This window comes from Mus caroli, chromosome 4 (assembly GCF_900094665.2).
Source record: "Mus caroli chromosome 4, CAROLI_EIJ_v1.1, whole genome shotgun sequence".
NCBI classification, from domain to species: Eukaryota; Metazoa; Chordata; class Mammalia; order Rodentia; family Muridae; genus Mus; species Mus caroli.
Window position 1 is genome coordinate 50656557 of NC_034573.1, and position 19771 is coordinate 50676327.

The 19771-nt window shown below is 47.3% G+C and overlaps 1 protein-coding gene across 5 annotated transcripts in view; it reads right to left on the minus strand.

Annotated features, from left to right (window-relative positions):
- Nucleotides 1-19771, minus strand: part of Ptpn3 (protein tyrosine phosphatase non-receptor type 3) — a 126923-nt gene that overhangs the window by 19111 nt on the left and 88041 nt on the right. For all 5 annotated transcript variants that reach the window (XM_021159376.2, XM_021159378.2, XM_021159375.2 and 2 more), the window contains 5 exons: nt 13485-13671; nt 13277-13354; nt 11446-11502; nt 9701-9857; nt 6085-6245 (listed from right to left, as the gene is read on the minus strand). In XM_021159376.2, coding sequence (XP_021015035.1) covers nt 6085-6245; nt 9701-9857; nt 11446-11502; nt 13277-13354; nt 13485-13671 — 640 coding nt within the window. The remainder of the gene's footprint in view (nt 1-6084; nt 6246-9700; nt 9858-11445; nt 11503-13276; nt 13355-13484; nt 13672-19771) is intronic.

Sequence of the window (19771 nt, forward strand, 5' to 3'; positions counted from 1 at the left end):
GTGAGGTCCTTTCTCGAAGAACAAATAAGTAGGGGCTCAGTGGTTAAGAGTACTTTTTGCAGAGAGAGGGCATGGGTTCGGTTCCTAGCTGATAAGCGTCTGTAACTGCACTTCCTGGGAATCTGACCCTCACCCCTACTCCCACCTTCTGACCTCCACAGGCATCAGGCGTGCATGTGGTATAAAGACCTCATACAGACAAAACACTCAATAACATAAAATAAATGTAAAAGAAAGAACAGACAAATAAATAGACAAAAACATATAAATAAATGGCTGGGGATGCAGATCAGGGGCAGAGCACTTGCCTAGTATTCACAGTCCCTTAGGTTTAATCCTAAGAAAGAAAAAAACCAAAACCAAAGGTGTAAGCCACACTACCAGAGAGCGACAAGCCAAGCTTTCTTAGACACAGTGCCATAAGTAAGCTAAGGAGAACCTAGTCTCAGAATGGCACCAAGACGTGGTTTTCCTGGTACTATGTGGTAGGAAGGGGCATCAGCACTTTCTCCTCTATGAGCAGCTTACCCACACTGAGGGCATCTCTTCTCCTCTGTACCTGACCCCCCCCCCCCAGAGGTCAAGACACCGTCTCCAGGGTACCTGGGGCTTCTGCTGACCTTTCCATGCAGACATGCTGCAATGGGACAGGTGCCAGTGACTCTGGGATCCTTAATGGTCCCAGGTGCACGTGTCTGGCATCCTAACACAGACAGACACACAGGACGGGACAGTATATTCTCTGGAAGCATGGGATGAACACACTGCATGTAGGCACATTCAAGGGCTCCCATGTACTCTGGGTTTCCCATGGATACTCTTTCTTTCTTGGTTGTTTTTTTTTTGGGGGGGGGAGGGGGAGAGGTGAGGAGTGGGGAAAGGGGCATGGCTCTTACCACTTAACCCAGGCTGGCCTGGAACTCATGAAGATCCACCTACCTCCTGAGTGCTGGGATTGAATGTGTGCCACAATGTCTTTCATCTTTCCTTTTTTAATGAACACAAGGAAAACCAAACCAAACCCTGGGCCAGTGAGACAGCTCAGTGGATAAAGGTGTTTGCCACGGAATCCGGTGACCCGAATTCAACTCCCCCAAACACACACCAAGACGGAAGTAGAAGAAGATTCCGCAAAATTGTCCTCTGGCCACCACATGTACAGTGTGGTGATGTGAGTGTGTGTGTGTGTGTGATGTAATATAATGCGTGTGGTAATGTGTGTGTGATGTAATGTGTGTGCAGGCAATAATGCACTTTTAAAAGAAAAAAAATATTTTTTTTTGTTTTGTTTTCTTTTTTGAGTGGGGTCTTATTCTGTAGCCCAAGGTTGGCTTTTAACTCTTGGTAATTCTCCTGCCTCACCTTCCCGAGGCTTGAGGATAGGCATGAGGCATGTAACTTAGGCTGGCCTAGAATTCTCCACCCTCCTTTTTCAGCCTCTTGATTATAGGTGTGGGCCACCACATCTGATGGAAACTAATTTTTTTAAATGCACTCTTTCCAGGAATCAGATCTAATCTTGAAGGTACAATTGTCCTTGCTAATTGCAACATGGACTGATCTCAGTCTCTGGTGAAGTGTTGCTCAGCTCCTCCAGCCTTCCAAATACAAATTCTGTAATTAACTGCAGGAGCCCCTGAGTCACTTGTTTTGACCTTAATGGGCAGTTCCTTGAGTGGCAGCGTAGGCGTCACTTAAGAAACAAGGGTCAGATAGAGAGAGGACTTGGTTTTGGTACAAATGGATGATGGAGGTGATTCACAAAGTTAGGTGGGGTAGAAAAGACCCTCAGTGGCCTCTCCTGGATACTGCTCTCTCCACCCACCCAGCTATCCATCCGTCCACCCACCCACCCATGTAATGATTCATCCACTCACCTGTCCACTCCCCCACCTCCCCAACACACTCATTTATCCCTCCATCTGTCAATCCATCCACCCACCCATTCACTTGTCCGTTCGTCCAGGGAAGAGGTTATTCCCTTGCAAAGCTCATTTTCTATCACCTGAACTCCATGAGCCTCCAAGGAGGCAGGAGCTAACAGTAAACAAGCAGGGTGGGAAAGAGCTGAACTCTACTCAGTAAGTGTGAGCTGCTGACAATGATTGGACCATTGCTCAGGGTAGTCTCAAAACCTCAAAGCTCCTGGGCTTAAGTGATTATCCTCTTGCCTCAGCATCCCGAGGAGCTTAGACTACAGGTGTCCAATACCTACCCACCCAGGCATAGTTTAGGGTTTTGCTTGTTTTTAGATTCATTTTATTTTTAGTTGTGTTTATGTGTGTGTGTGTATGTGTGTGTGTGCATGTGCAATTTGCACACACGAATATAGGTGCATGAGGAGGCTAGAAGAGGAAGGGTCAGAACCCTTAGAACTAGAGTTACAGGATGCTCTGAGCCACCCAACATGGGTGCAGGGAACTGCACTTGGGTCTTCTGGAAGCCCAGTATGTGCTCTTAACAGCTGAGCCACCTCTCTAGTCCCAGGTCGTTCTTCATTTTTGACATGGTTCTAATTCTAGGGCTCTCCCTGATGAGGTATGGGCACTGGATGGGCTCCTTTACATCTCTGAGCCTGCTTTTCTCCATTTCTAAGGGTGATCTGGGGTTGTGGTCGTGGCTCAGTGGCAAAGTGCTTGCTGAGTGTGGCAGGGGTCCTGGGTTCAGACTTTGGCATGGAAAGAGTATACAGATCGATTCTAATAACGCCCACCATATTTATTTCACAGAGAATGTGAGAATTAGTGTAACATGCGAAACATCCGCAGTAGACTGCTAAGTGCTTTAGAAATGCTAATTGCTGTTCTGTTACACAGGGGACCAAATGCCTTCTGTTTACTGAGAGAAAGGGATGAAGGAATCCCCTGAATGAAAAAAAAAATGTTTAGAATAAACCTTAGAAGAGTGAGGATTGGGGAATCTGTGTAGAGACCACAACCCGAAAGCTGGCGCTGTGTCATGGAGGCGGCAGCATGGATGCCTGTTGGGGCCAGGACCTTTTTCCTGTGCTTGCCCACAGAGCTGAGCAGTCACTAGCTGAGCAGCCCACTTGTCATGGTCCTGCGGGGTGGGAGGAACCAGACAGCCACAACTCTGGAATTGACAGCCTAGGGCTCCAAGTTTAGTGCCAAGTGACCATACCTTCTGCAGGCATGGCATGCTGATGAAGGCTCTCATGGTTTATAAATAATAACAGCTATTAATTTTCATAGTCCTCTTATCACAGGCCAGGTAAAGCATTAAGCACTTATCTCATCTAATCCAGGAGACACCCAATCTATAGACAGGGAGGCAAGAGCCATAAAGGATGGCGCTAAGTGGGTAGAGCCAGAATTTAAAGTCTGTCTGGCTCCATGTGGCTAGACAGCCTCCTAGACGGCGGTGATGTGGATGCATCTAATAACAACTTCACAGGTTGTGGACATCCATCTCAGTTTCTTAGGCCTGTGTACGTGGTGGTTAAAAGAACAAGCTTGAGGTACTGGTATCTTGCCAGGGTGGCAGTTAGGCTCTGTGACGTCTGTGAGCCCTTGGAACACACACTTAATCTCAGATTCTCCTCCCTTCTGTGTGTTACGGGATGAAACCACACCTAACAGGGTGTTATGAGAATTCCAGAAGCCGATGGATGCCCTTACACAACAAGGGCTCACTGAGGCTGCCTTTCCTGTTTGGTCCCTGTGCTTGAGTAGTATTGGAAGACATCCTTCCCTTCCACCAGGGATGGTAGTTTCACATGATGCTCTCGGGAGTCTAGGGCTCCTTGAGGATCGATCAGTGAGGGACACTGGGAGAACTCTGTGATCACAGCAGCTTCATCGCAGAGTAGTCAATATCTCAGAACTCACTAAGACATTATTTAAAAGAAGAGCTTCCTAGACCATGAAACCATGTACCAGACTAGAGTGCACACCCTAGATGTACACGTTCTATAGGCATCTCCAACTACAATCTCTGACGGAGGGCTGGGACAGGCAGATGTGACACAATGGACCTGATACCATCTCCACCTCCCTCTCTGGGATCAATTAATGCATCCAAACCAATCAAGGACTAGAGGCGGCTCACCGGACAGATGCACTTGATGGGTGGCAACCTGAGTTCACTCTCCAAAACCCACACACAAGAAAGGAAATGACTTCGCAAGGCTGTGCTCTGACTTCTACATCTATGTCACAGCACAAGCCCACTTCTACAGCATTCACTAATAATAACAAATTAATGCCCCCAACATATACAAACCCTTAGGTGACCTTGTTAAAGAACCAATGTCCAGTAGCTGTGGGGGACATTCATGTCCCCCATGTGATTTCCATACACATGGCTACAGGCTCACTCTTTAAGAAATACTTTTAAAAGACTTTCAGAAGCTAATGAAATCACTGCAAGGAGAACCTTACGGAGGCCCCCTGTATGGAAAAAGCACACCAAGATTGAGTCACAGCACAGAGGTGGCTTTAGGCAAAGGACACAGTTCAACTGTTTCCAAGGAGAGCCCACAGTGCCTCCTTGTGGATTCTCAGCCCAACTGGAATCACCAGTTGCCAGGGAACATACACTCACTATTATAAAATCTGACCCTATCTTGCTTTTAGTCTTACATGCAGCTTCCTAAATATACCAAAAGTAGGCAGCAAGCTCCTAGTGGCTAGAATCCCCCTTCTCCATCCCTCATCAGGTTCCCAAAGCACCTCTGATACTGTCTGAGTCAGCATAATGCCTCTCCCAGTTCACAGCATACTCAGCACCAAAAGGAGAAACCTCGCGTGTCGTTTCAGTTATTCTGGGATGTTGGCGTTACCATTTCTCATCCAAACATCATTGACACTCGATGCAAGCCTTTATGCTATTTGTCCAGACAGCCAGTTAATAGAAAAAAAAAGGGCAAATCTTCTGTTGGTGGGGGATGGAAGGGAAGAGAGGCCAACCTTTGCTTTTTCTCTCACTGAGTCCTTTCCATTGTTCAACTCCCCCCCCCCCCCAATCATTTACATGCTGGCCCCCAGGCTACCATATGTCGAGCCTTTTGCTTAAGGCTTTCTGCTTTGCATTCCTTTTGGTCTGCCAGCCGCAGGAGCTTTCTTCCTGAGTCACCCTGCAGTCAAATACATTGGACAAACTGCCTGCCTTTCGGAAACTTTCTAGGGTTTATCTAGTAAACTGTGCGTTGTTGACCTGTTTCTCAACCTAGCTGGAGTTCTTACATTGTGAGCGTAGACCATGCATGACACTGTTAGAACTCTGATCCAGTTCCTTTTACCAGATTCTCTGTGTTCTTTCCTCTATTCTCCCTGCCTCAAGTCCCCTTCTGAGACAGGCTCTTACTATGTGGTCCAGGCTAGGATCGAACTTGTGGTCCTACTGCCCAGCCTCCAGCATACTGAGGCGCCATACTTTTTTTTTTTTTTTTTTTTAATCTGTTCACTGTGTGAACGACTGCTTTCTTCTACCTCCAAACTTGGAAGATGAACACATTCTATTTTCATTTGTTTAGTGGTGGATAAAACTGACTTAAAAGCAGGTCGACTTCTGCTTTTGGGGGTGGCATGCAAGGCCTCTCCGGGTGCTGCTACATTATCCCACATACCGCAGATCCATTTTTTCCTGAGAAAACAGGACAGACTTTAAATTTCTGTGATCTGGTAGCCTTGGAGGGCCAGACACTGTGCCCTTGTGGGAAGATAGGAACTTTCTAAATTCCCACGTATACTTGGCCCCCGTTCTGTGGATGGCACCATTTCCTTTCCTGTGGTGTCTGAGCTCCTGCTGGCAGCTCTGCAGATTCAGAGGCCCCCATCCTCAGCAGCCCTGCCTGCAGACCACGCTAGGAGAGAGTGGGAGAGCTGAACACCTGGGAAATGTCGTGGGTCCTTCACCTGCTGCTCCATCACACTGAGCCTTCGAGACGGTTCCATCAGTCCTTATTCTGCTCCTCCTCACTGAGACTCTGCTGCCTGAGGCAGAGTCACCATGACCAAGGAGACAGGACCATGGTCCAGCTTTGCTGCCTGCTACTCAGCTCACATTGTATTACACAGCGAATGACAGTAACTGGTTGGAGACTCCGGTCCTGGATCCCCTTACCTCAAACTGGATCAACACTGTACCGCTTTCCAGACCTTTCTTCAGCAGCTCCATGGATCCCTCCAGACTGTCCCCACCCTCTGGACATGCAGGAAACATGGCTTCTGGGAAAAGCTGACTCAGCTCATCTTCCGATCTGATCTCCGCCAGCGAGCGCACAGCTGGAACAAACAGAACAGACAGGAGGTTGGGCCGGGTCACTCTGCTTATCGGCCTGGGACACCACATGTGGTAGTCATTATTTGTATCCAATGTCACTTGCAGGTGAGTGAGCGTGGTACGCTATGGGTGAGACGTGGGAATGAGCATTGTTACAGAAAGGACTCATGGGTTGGGAATACAGCTTAGTGGTAGAGAGATTGCTTAGTATGTGTGAGGCTTTAAGTTTGGTTTCCAGAGCCCCAAAGAAAGAAAGAAAGAAAGAAAGACATATAGAGATTGTTTGCTCTTTGGTTCTCACCTGGCATCTTTAACATAGGCAGTCTTCCAGGGACATGGGAGGCCCAGGCTCTTCCATTATTATTCCCTGCAGTCTAGTTTCTTTTTACAAAAAATTTAAATTATGTTTCCATTTATCATTTTCTGTGCCTGTGTGGGAGTGTGTGTGTGGATGTCAGGGATAACAGGGTTGGTTCTCTCCTACCACATGAGTCCTAGGGATTGAACTTAGAACATCAGAGTTGGTGGTGGGAGCCTTTCCCTGCGGAGCTATGTGGTATAGCATGTCCCATTGTATTGTTCAAGAGCTTAGCTTTTAATTTGAGATCAATTCTGCTAAGTGGTTAGCGCTAGTGCTAACATCTCTATACACCAGTCCCCCCTTCCCCCTTCCAGATCAATTTCTCCATTCGTGTCAAAATATATGGGGAAAAATACAGGCTCAAGGTCTCTTCCTTCTTGTGGGTGTGCATGCGCACATGCGTACAAAAGTTGACACCAGGTATCTTCCTCTCTCGCTCTCCACCTTATACTGAGGCAGTTGTCATTGGACCTCGAATTCAGTGAATTGATTGACTAGTCAAATTAGCTGCTTGTTCAGGGGGTCCCATCTCTGCTGCCCATGTGCTGGGATAATGCACCCTGTTTTTTACACGGGTGCTAGAGACCTGAATTCCCATTTTCACCCTGACTATTGAAGCATCTCTCCAGGCTTACCCTTCTCTGCCTTATACAATATTTCACCTCAGATGGCATTATTCATTTTACTTCCTCTTCCTAAATTTGAAACTTTAGGATCATTTCTGAAGATTGCCTATAACTCCGAAAGGGAAATTACTCCCTCACTGAACATTCAATGGCTCCCTATACCCAAGGAAGAAAGTTTACATCTTTACTTGACTTTTAAAGCCCACAGTCACTGGCCAGAACAAATTAGTTTTTCTTGTGCTGTGTGGTTTCTGTCATATTTGCAACCATTTGTGTTAAAAAAGTTGACTTATTTTTCTTTAAATCAATTCATATTTCTCACTTGTATGTCTATGCTAGAAATAATATTAATATTACAATTACAGTTGCTTGGAAACAGGTAGTCTCTAACAATTCATGCTGGGTGGGTTTTCCTTACCTCTAGCAGGTACCAGTCCCTCATGGCCCACAAAGGTAGCTTTTCCTGTGGGCCTGGACACCCAGGATGTCACAGATGGTGGACTGGCACTTTGGCCCCTTATCAGTGTGTGGCTGTGACAACCATATGGCAGTAAGGCAACTGCTTCTCCATCCTGTGGCTTTGCTCTCTGGTTTTTCGACATGGGGATGGATGAGAATTCCTGTACTCAGGGATTCATGAGGGTCAAAGGGGATGCCACCATAAAGTGGTCAGCACAACACACACTTTCCTTGGTGTGTCCTGTTACTGCTGAACTCCCACCAAGCCTCTGAGCTCTAGAAGGTGGCTGGGATTTGTAGCATGGGGTGCCAGGATAGGGACAGAGAAGAGCTAGAGGCAGCCCTAAGGCCTCCCAGAAGAGGTGGGGTGAGCACGGCTCCAGCTGGCTCAGGAACAGAGAGCAGAGCATTGGGTTGTGTTGACACCAAGGCCAGACCTCCATTCATGTTAGTATTTAAAGCTATATAAGGGCCAGCAATATGGCTCCTTAGGTAGGCATGCTTGCCACCAAACCTGACAACTCGTGTTTGATTTCAAGGACCTTTGACCTCTCAGTGCATGCACACACAGTAATCATGCACAAATACATACAAAAATAAAATGGATAGATTAAGGTGACTAGAGAAAGCCTGGAGTAAATTTATAGAGAGGAGATGAAGTCCTGAGTGGTGTTATTGGTACCTCGGGCACAGACAGATCAAGGCAATTCCTTAGACCCATGAAAAACCAGAATAGCAAGGCCTCTCTGTGGTCCAAGTATGAGTATTTATGAACAACTGGCCAGGGTTTGCAAAAACTAGTAACCAAAGCTTCTTCCTCTTGGACGTTTACTTTACGAGACTGCTCGCTCACAGACACTGCCTATGGAAGCTAGCTAACTCCACCCTCTGTGCTGCACACAGTAAACACACTGAACCGCTAGGCTGCTGAACTGGTGGTGCCAGCTACCAGAATGAACATAGTTCATATACCCAGCTGTCCTGTGTGTCCATCTTTCCTTCATTCTCTTGCCATCTCTAGTGAAGGGTGTTCAGCTCAGTATATTAAAATAATAACTGCAATAGGAACAATATTTAACAATCCTTTCTTTTTTTTTTAAAGATTTATTTATTTATTATATGTAAGTACACTGTAGCTGTCTTCAGACACTTCAGAAGAGGGCATTAGATCTCTTTAAAGATGGTTGTGAGCCACCACGTGGTTGCTGGGATTTGAACTCAGGACCTTTGGAAGAGCAGTCAGTGCTCTTAACCACTGAGCCATCTCTCCAGCCCAACAATCCTTTCTTTACTTATCTACAGTACATCCCCTCATTCCCCAGTGCCCTGAGGATGCCATTGAATCTGCATAAGACTACCTACACTCATGTTATGTCAGAGCAATGCTGGTTAACTTGGGAGGCGCCTCTCAGTGGTGTAGGAGGTGGGGTCAAGTCCCTGCCCTCTGATCCTAGCTGCCCACTGACCAAGTCAAACATGCAAAGTAAGATAGGGCCAGGCAAGCTAACAGTGGAATGGGAGCTATCTGGGCTGGGGCTGGTCGAATTCTGGGGCTCTAGGCCTATGTAAAGAGTTACTGGGGCTGCCTCTCTCCAAAAGGCCTGGCCAGGAGCAGTCAAAGCCCCTGCAGACAGATTATTTTTTGTTTCTGGCAGTGACAAGACAGATATCCTAATTGTTAAAAACACACAAACAAACAAAAAAAAACACCCCCAAAAACCCCCCAAACCAAAACCAATTCTTCATTTTCAAGCACTGTCTACTATGTAGAAAACACAGCAAGTAGCCTAGTATGGAATTTCAAGCTTTTAACTGAAGCATCCAAGAAGCTGAAGTGGAAGAATTGCTGCAAGAGAAAGTACAGCCTGGGCTACAGTGTGGGAGCTGTCCCAGAAAACAAAACAAAAAAACCAAAAACCAAAAAACAAACCAAAAAACCAAAGCAACTGGGTAGACAAGCCGCTGCTGCTCAGGTGATGTCCCTGTGGCCCCGCCCCCGGGAGCCTGTTACCTTTTCTCCTGATCACCAGGGCCAGTTCTCTCGAGTGGGACTCCCGGCTTGCTTTGATGAACATCACCACCTGGTCATGAGTGTGCTCTGAGATGTCCCGGCCATTGATCAACACGATCTGATCCCCCTCGTTCAGCTTAGGCATGCAGGTATCTGCCTGGTGAAGGGAAGCGACTTTCTCTGTTACCATAGCACCAGCCTCAAGGGGAAGAAGAAGGCCGCCTCCCTCTGATCCCAGACACCTGAGACTGCGATCAAATGTACCTACTCTCCCCTGGGCATTGCTGTCATCATTTGTATAGCTGCTGTTAGGTAGACCTAGCAGCTGGTGGTGGGATTTTAAAGTGGCTCTGAAAGTAAGCTGTGAGACACTTCAGAACAGGCAAGCCAAGTTTACTGAAGCCATTTTTCCATGGGAGCCCACCTTGCTAATTAAGATGACTTCTTGATGCCTCCAACCTTCTGTTTGTTGGATATACTGTTTGAAAATGCTTAGCCAGGAACTACTGTACAGCAATGTTGTAGGAAAGCAAGCCTCCCTAATCCCTAGAAACCACAAACAAAAGGCTACTGGGAAATAACTTTAAAAAAAAAAAACAAAAAACTGTATGTGAGGGTGTGTGTGTGTGTGTGTGTGTGTGTGTGTATGTGTGTTCACACATACACAGACATGGACATGTGTCTTCCTTGATTGTCTTCCACTCCATTACCAAGGCAGGGTCTCTTGCTCATCCTGGAGCTTGTCAGTTCACTAGTCTAGTTATCCATCTGCACTGGGGATCCCCTGACTTCCACACAACAGGATGACAGATGGCCATCACCCCTGGCCCCTGACTTTAATGTGGGAACTCGGGATCCAAACTTCAGTCTATGCTTGGGCAGCGTGAATGTTGTCCACTGAGCCATCTTCCCAGGCCCCAGGGGTAAGCCTGACTAAGGAGTGAAGGCACAGTGTTCACATTTATGTTTTACTAAAAGCAAACCATCATACAGAAACCAGGGGCGATGGTGGGTACGCTCACCCGTCTGTTCGATATAGGCTTGGCAGTGCATCATGCTGCATCTTAAATATGTACACAGCAAGCAAACAGAAAAGCCAAGAGGTGGTGGAACCTGACTTTATCACTCAGGAGGAAGAGTCAGGAAGGTCTCTGTGAGTTTGAGGATAGCCTGGTATATAGAGTGAGTTCCAGGAAAGCTTGGGGAGACAGAGAAACCCTGTCTTGACAAACCACATCCTGCCCCGAAATAAAAAAAAAGAAAAAACCAGAAAGAGGCAAAGGATCTCTACTGGAAACAAGTGGAAAGCAATCTCTGCCTCAGTTTCCCTGCCTTGACTATTACTTCCCAAAGTTAAATGTACACACAATACATCCAAGGATCTTGTTACAAACAGATCCAAGGTAAGTAAGTAGGACCTGGGCCTGTCCCAGTGCTGGGGCCAGCAGCCCCACATATAACAAGGCCCCAGGTGACATGGTGCTGCAGCTGCAGGGACCGACCACGCTGTACAGCATGGCTGCAGTTAACGGACATCCCACCCTTTGTCTGCGTCTGTCGTACCAAATACAAATCCATGCTGCTACCGATCAAACCAAGCAAGTAGCTGATCATCTAACCATCCAACCAGTCAGTCAAAGACAAACTAAATCCCAACAAAATCCAAGAATGGGGCGTACAGAAAGAAACTTGTTTGACGTTGGGGAAAGCAAACACAGGAAGTCACATGGCGTATGTTTACTTACAGGTGACTCTGGGTTTATCCTCGAGACCACGAGCGGCATCTTTTGATCCACTCCTCCCTGTAAACATTTTTCAAAGTAAGCAAAACCAAAAATAAAACAGAACACTTGAGTAGTTTTGCTAACAAAGGTATGTAGACATAATAAATATGAGCCTTAGAGTTCAGGAAGGTTTTACGGGAGGACCAATCACGGGGACGGGGACCCCTTTTGGAATTCTAGGGCACACTGCTGACTCCTCTTTACCCAGAAGCATATCCCGACATTCCCATCACCTGAACTGAAGATGCCCTTGGAGGACCCAAAACCATTTCCTGGAAAAGAATGTGTGCTTACTTCTTCAAAAGAGGCACAAGACCTCAGGAAGGGCCATGTGCACTGGGATGCTCCCCGCGTGAGCAGAGCTCTAGAGGACAGGTAGCCAGCAGGGGCAGTCTGCTCACTGCGCAGGAGTGGGGATGGGCGAGGGAGTGGGCATGAGAGAGACGGAAGTTAGATGCTTCCTCAATAGGTATTTAAGCAGTGTGGGGAAGAGGGGCCTGAGGCAGTCACTTAACTCCACCACCCAATCCCTGAAGCTGTAATCCAATGGGCACAGCACCCATTTCAATAATGCTATATACACAAACAGATGGGAACTGAGTGGTGACAGCAGTTTGCAGCCACTGCCTAGAGGGACTCATTAGACCCAGAGACTTGAGCTAGCTGCCTTCCCATATCAGTTGAGCAGGGCTGTATGGTTCTCGAAATAATCCCTCCTGGGTGGGCATTTGATCACCAACCAGACACTCAACTTTCTGAGCCCCGGATTCCTTTGTAAGATGCGTTTAACGGCTGTTGTATGCTTTATTTATTTTCTTCATTTCGAGATAAGGTCTCCATAGCTCTGGCTGGCCGTGAACTTGATACACAGTCTAGGCTGACTTAGAATAAACTGGCTCTGCTTATTCTGAGAACTGACTACAATGACAGGGATCTAGTCTTGGAAATGTTGGGCACATAACAGCTACATAATATGAGGCAATTGAACTACTACATAAAAAGCCAGTTCTTAGCCCTGAGTAGTTTTTTTATTTATTTGTTTGTTTGTTTGTTTGTTTATTTTTGAGACAGGGTTTCTCTGCATAGCCCTGGCTGTCCTCCTGGCTGTCCTGGAACTCACTCTGTAGACCAGGCTGGCCTTGAACTCAGAAATCCACCTACCTCTGCTTCCCAAGTGCTAGTATTAAAGGCATGTGCCACCACTGCCCAGGTGTTTTTTCCTTTTTTTTTTTTTAAGTGTATTTATTATGTATGAGTGCTCTATCTGCATATACACCTGTGTGCCAGAAGAGGGCATCAGATCCCAGTACAGATGGTAGAGCCACCATGTGGTTGCTGGGAATTGAACTCAGGACCTCTGGAAGCCACTGAGCCATCCCCAGCCCTGAGTAGCTTTTCAATAGTGTGTGCACACGTGTGCTTGGGTTTGCGTTCACACATGTGAATGTGTGGCTATCAGTGGAGGCCAGAGGTCAACCTCCGGCTTTCACTCCTCTGCTGCTATCTAACTTGTTTCTTGAGGTAAGAGCTTGCCAGGGCTGCACCTGCTTCTGTCTCCCCCCTCCCACCCCACAATCTCTGTTAGGTAGATCCAGGGACTGAAACCAAGTCCTCATGCTTACATGGCTAGAACCTTACCAGCTGAGCTCTCTGTAGCTCTAAGTGAGCTTTTTTGCTTTTCTTTTTAATGCAGCATAGGTAAGGTAGTAGATTTCTGATTGAAATTCAGAATCTGTCTGAAGACTGTTTCGCTGCATACCACCTAAGAATGTTACAGACGCTCACAGTGTACCTTAAGGTTAAAGCCAAATCTTCCCTCTTCATCTGGTGTGATCCGGATCAGGACTAGGTAGCCATCTCCATCGTCACTCTAGAAGACACGTGAGAGGGCTGTTTACACCACTTCCTTCTGCAGTGGCTGGTGACAAGGTATTTTTCTCTCTGTGAGAACGAGTCACCAAGTCACGAGCGAGCGTGCACAGGACCCGGAAGTCCCTCACCTTATCACAGTAGTACTGGCTGGCGTCCTCGACGAACCCCCCTTTGGTCACCTTGTGGTAGTCTTCTAAGAACCGCTGGTCCACTCCATCTGGGGAGCAGGAGCCTGGAGCATTTGAAGATGGAGACACAGAACTGGATGACTTCTGGGTCAGGCAGCTTTGGGCTGGGTTGTTTTCGGACAAACTCCTTCACGGTGAGGAAAGAGATGTTTTATAAGTCGATCAATATTATCAGAGAAAAGATCATTGGTTGTTAGGGGCTGGCATCTTGAGATCTCCACGGGGTCCTGGAACCTGAGCATTTCTGCAAAAGTCCTTGGGCTACCCATGCTATCATCGAGGCTAAACAAAATCAAGTCTGACTTGGGGCAGAAGGGCAGGGGGGACCGATGACCCCTGAAAACAGCCGCTCCCCCAGTTGCTTTGAAGGCTGATGGCGAAATGTGTAGATCCACTCTGGTTTAACACGAGAGCTGTTGCCTAGGCTGGTTTTGAACTTCTGGCTCAAGAGATTTTTCTGCCTTGGCTTCCTAGGTGGGACTCTGCCGGGGACCCACTAATTTGAACGTGCCAGGAAACAGAGCATCATTTGTGGAATAATGACCGGCAGGAGCTATACATTGATAATTGTTGTAACTAGCATAGCAGCCTGCAAACTCCCACGTGGACGGCTTCTCCACACACTGCACACATTCCCACTTCTGCTTTTGCCTTCGCTAACACCCTATCCCAGGCCCTTGCCTGAGACTGTTCTTTAAATGATGCTTCTGTTCACGAGCAATTTTAAATCGGGGGGGGGGGGGGCAGGGGCTGGGTTTTTTGGTTTGTTTTTCCTTCAGTGTTAAGAACCCAGGGCCTCTCACATGGTAAGCAAGAACTGAGCTATTACCCCCACCCTACCCCACCCCTGCCTAAATTAGACTACCCTAAATATAAAATCTGTACCTATTCGCACACAATGATTCACAGTCTTAATTTATTTGAACAAAATATTCACTGGGAGACCAGTGTGGAAACAGATATGTGTAAGAGAAGAATTTGGCCTGAAGGTTTATTGGTTGTCACCTCTCAAGCCTGTGATATTAAAAAAAAAGGTCCTTTCCATAAAATTGTATCAATAAATACCCTGCTTACTTATGTTTTAAAATTTTAGTTCATGAGTTTTTATTTCGCAGGGTTTCAAAGTGCTTTTTTCTTCCTAATACAAAACTCTGGTCTAAAGCCAGATGGGTCTACACAGTGAATTCCAAGATAGGCAAGGGTATATATAGACCCTGCTCAAAAAAAAAAAAAAAAAAAAAAAAAAAAAAAAAAAAAAAAAAAAGTAAAACAAAATTAAAAATAACAAAAGTCCCCTGATCTAGCTCAAACAGGGAACATGGTGCTGGAGAGATGGCCCAGGGGATACGAGCACTTGTTGCTCTTGCAGAGGACTTGCGTTGGGTTCCCAGCACCCACCTGGTGGTTCATAAACATCTACAGTTTCAATGCTCTCTTTTATGGACTCTGTGAGCATCAGGCACACATGTGGTGCACACACACACACACGCAGACAAAACACTCATACGCAAAAAATATAATAAATCCTAAAACATTTTGATTCTATATTCAAATAGCGAACAGCAGTCACTACACACACTGACAAAGTCTAAGACACCCTGTGGTCTCTCTTTTTCCAGCATGGAACCTGCTTGCTCAAGGGTGGAGCTTCCTGCTCATTCGTTCTGCCACACCCACTGCTGGACCCTGTCGCTTTGCTGCTTGGAGGCACACACGTGTTCGTCTTGCTACTGGACCCCGAGTTACTTGGCGGAAAATCGGGTTCCCTCCCCCTTCTTTTATAACTGAGTGTCTGAAAAAAGTAAAATTGAGCTTTGATCAGAATGCTGTCTTAGCTACATTTCTTTCTCTCGCCGCCTAGCCCCTCTTCTCTTCCAGGTTTCCAAAATGCCTTTCCAGGCTAGAACCCAGGCTGTGATCTGCTGGCCGGACACAACAACACCCCACAGCCCAACCTGTCTTCTAAGTAGGGTTGGAGGAGAGTTAGCGTCAGGGTGGGTTAAGGAACAAGTGGCTAGTTTTCGGACCTATCAACTACACACTAAAGTTCATCCCTGCAGAAAACAATGACATTCTGCTTGGTATACAGGGTAGACGGACAGAGAGAGACCCAAGGAGGAAATGGGACGATGAGAAGGTGGGCGGAACACTAGGATGCCGGGAGAGAAGAGGCCAGCATGGTCAGGGCTCCCTGTGGAACTGCAGGGGATTGAAGCTGTAGGGAGGATTCACAGGCTACTGAGAAAGGCGTGAAGGAAGCAAGAAGCCATTTCTGAGCAGGAGACAGGCAACACGATGAGACCTGTCCCCATCCTCCAGAAAAGAGCAGTCAGAGTGGGACAGGCACACCCCAGGTTCTGGGGATGAAGGTGCAGAGACAGACTGTCAGGCATCCGAGGACTACCTATATAACAGGCACCACTGACAAATGACACCAGAGAACAGTATTTTCGGAAGAGCTGCAATGTTAGAGAGATGAGGAAGAACAGCACTCCCCCATCAAAGACGCACGTGGGATGCTTTCTCTCATTCAAAAGATGTCTGGGGGGTCCAACCACATGAAAGAGAATGGCAGCAGGAAACAGGACCAAGGAAGACTGAGGTTCCCAGCAGGTGCAAACTGGGTGGCTCTGAGACAGTGGTCCCTCCCAAGACACACGGGAGCCATGATACAAAGATGAAGAGCAGAGATGAGGTGGGGAGGTTCCAGGATCTTGTGGGTGTTCACCCACCTAGTCTGGCTCAGGGATAATGGCAGTTACCACCACCCACAAGGAAACCCTGTCCCTGGCTGGCTCCCTGAAGAGACAGACCCCCTCCCATATTTGCTGCTGTACTCTGGTAAGGGTGCCTAAGAATAGTGGAAGAGAAGGGAAAGGTAAAAACTGGCAAGGAGAACCAGACTGCTTAAAGGAAAATAGGCAGGGCTGGCAGAAGGACTGGACAGCAATGTGGTGTGTGTGTGCTAAGAGCCTGAGGTGGGAGCCGGCAAGCCAGGCCAGCATGAAGATGTATCGCATAGTCTGAGAAAAATACAAACAACTTTCCTTCAGTATCCCCTGAGGAGCGGTTCCAGGACAGCATTCACCGCAGATGCTTAAATCTCTTATACAAAATGCTCTAATGGCTTCATTTTATTTATGTGCACCCTCCTGTGTTTTTAAAAGTCATCTTTGGGTTACTTACAGTACTCAATTCAGTGTCAATACTGCACAAACACTTGTCCTGGCCTGATGAGAAAAAAAAAATCTGTACACGTTTAGCTCTGACCCATGACCAGGAAAGATCTCATGACATTGGACATGCAGCTGATTAAGTCTGTGGCTGCAGAACATGTGGGCAGAGAGGGTCAGCTGTACCAACAATCCGAGTGCCTAACAGCACCACAGCCTGCCTCAGGACTGGGATTCCTGTCATTGGTAGGGTTCACAGACCCCACGGTCCCAGAAGATGGGCCATAGAAACTCCTTCTCTTTGGTTGTAGATGGAGAGATAATGCCCCAAGTCCCTTCCAAAGTATACATTTAAAAATGAATGCAAGAGCTATCTTGTGTCCTGTAGAAGAGGGCAGGCCTTCAGCAAAGAGGCAAACAGCCAGTAAGTTACTATGACAGGAAGAGAAGACTCTGTGGACCCATGCTGGTGACCCACCAAAACAACTATGAACAAGAAACATCGATAAGGCCTTTGGAATACATATCTGAGCCGCTGTGACCCTTGTCTCCTTCAGCATCAGCGCCGAGGGCAAGCTCTCCTTACCACACACCTCCTCCCTCCCTTGTATCTGGGCGAGGGGGATGAGGAATTTTGGGATTTTGTTTTTACCATGAAGAAAAAAAGCTGCTTCACTGCCAGCATTGCAACTTCCCCTGGAAGCAAGGAGAAGTTCAGAGCAGCGCTGGGAATAACAAAAGCGCCAGCCTGCCTGGGCACAAAGCACACTGCCAAGACTTCAAAACTATAATCATAAACTCCGTGGCACCGCTATAAATATGGAACAAACCAGCAAGTGACTCATCTGCCGGGACGATGTTCCTTCCCTGTGCACTGGGGGTGGGGTAGGTGGGGTGGGGATGGGGCTAAGCTTTCCCCCTCCCTCTTTCTTTTCTTTTTTGAATGAGCACAGAACATTACACTTAATTCTTCTCCACAAGAGTCCTCCTCGTCTGATTTCTTTGACAGAATACTTCTTTTAGACTCTTAGCACCAATCTGCTGCAGAAAACATGTCAAACGCTTCTTAAACATTTTGTAAATACAATGGTACCGGCTGAGTTTCTTCTCGGTTAAGTTCAGACCAGCTGGTATCTCTTGCTTGGGGAATAAAGCCCTCCTCCACCCCACCTTCCACCCCCACCCCACCCCCAATGTTAAGGCGTCAGAAAGCCCAGAAGAGAGGGATTTCCCTCCAGTGAGGAGGGGTCCTTGATGCCTCGGAGGGGATCTAGGCTCTGGTTTTCCAACCATATATCACGTGCAAAGCCCACCAACAAAACAGGCTCTCAGAGCTGTCAAGAGTCCCCACCATCTGTTTCTCTGAATCCTGGGCTGCAAAAGGGAAAGTGCTCTGGGAGTCACCTTACAGAGAAGGTCTCATGGAGACATTCAGAGAATCAGCATGCAGTGTGAACGGAGCAGGGGGAAAAAAAAAATCACTGAAGTCAACAGAGCTCAGACACGCAGACATTAAATTGTACTTCATTCTCAAGAGTTTAAATGTAAGTAGCCCCATCACGGTGGTGGCCTGCAGATCTGCCCCTGAAAGCCTAGACATACTAACATCCCTTGTGGCTGTCAAACAGTGGGAAAATCTGTGTAGGCCACCGCCTTTCCCAACCCTGACAGTTCTCCCAAGCCGCAGAGGCTCACAGTGTGACAGGGAAGGCAGATGACACAGTACTGACCCAGGTCTGGAGGAAGCTAAAAATGAAGCCTTACCAAATTCCACTTTGTGGTCCCTTCCTAGATGCTGAACATCCATCTTATTTCAGTTGACTTAAAGCTAAGCAGCTTGCCTGTGGTGGGTGGCTGCTGTAGAGGCCAGTGGGGAAAAAAAAATCTAGATGCTCTTCAGTGCTGTAAGCAGGGAACGTGTATGTGGGCTTCCTTAATCCCTTGGATGAGGTTCCCTGAACCCTCTTTTCTCCTTGTGCCAAAGAAACAGAGTCTGGAGGCCAGGGAGGACTGACTGGTTCTAATCGACGTCTTCTATACTCCTGCTTTGCACGTCTAGATCTGTTCATAGCCAGCAAGGCCACAGGTTTATGCAATGAATCTCACACCCACCTACTGCGACTTTCCCAACAGTACAGCAGGTTGCATGCTGCAGGGACAGAGAGTGATCACTTCAACTAAAGAATCCTGGAGTTTCTGTCACAAGGAAATAATGACTGCAGGGACCATTTAAGCAGAGGTTTTAAAAACGCAGATCAGCTGTAGACTACTGTTTGCTGTGGGCAGGACCTCTGTATGGAAGTGGAGAGACCTGCAATTCACCTGGGAAAGTCTAACACACATGCATGATGTGCTTAATGTCTATGAAGCCTGGAAGCTTCGGTGGCAAACGTGTACAGATTGACCAAAGTGCCTGCTTGCTAATCCCCCTCCAACAGGGAGATGTTACCTTTCTTGGTTTGGGCCATTATTTGGGGCTTACCAGTTTGAATATCCAAAGGCTAAGACTGGCCTCCTAATGCCTTACCCTTTCCTATCATGATTTAATTTAAAGATATGGTGTGTGATCTATGGTTTACCTGTTTCTAAATATGATTGGAGATAGCTTATCCCCAAGCACTCAGCTCTGACGGAACTGTAAAGGGGAGGCAGGAAGAGAAGGGACAGACCTGACGCCTGGGTCTGGTGAAGCTAGAACAATGGAGTCTAACAGTGAGCAGCTCTGAGCTCTGATACTCAAGGCAAAAGGGAGCAGATGCACGGCTGTTCCTGAAAAACTCAGACTCAGACCCGTCTTTCAGGACAGACATGCTCTTTGCTGGCCTTCATCTATGAGGGGGGAGCGTCTCTTTAGGAAGAGCAAAGGTAAACTGGCTGTGGCGGTACCCCAGCATTCGAGAGGAGAGGACGGGATGGGAGGAGCAAGAGTTCATGATCATCTTCAGCTACACAGCAAGTTGGAGGCAAGCCCAGGCTCCATGAAAACCTGCAACAAGTGAATCTGAAAGACCAGATGTCTGATGGCCCCATACTGCAAGCCACAGTAGGAAGAAG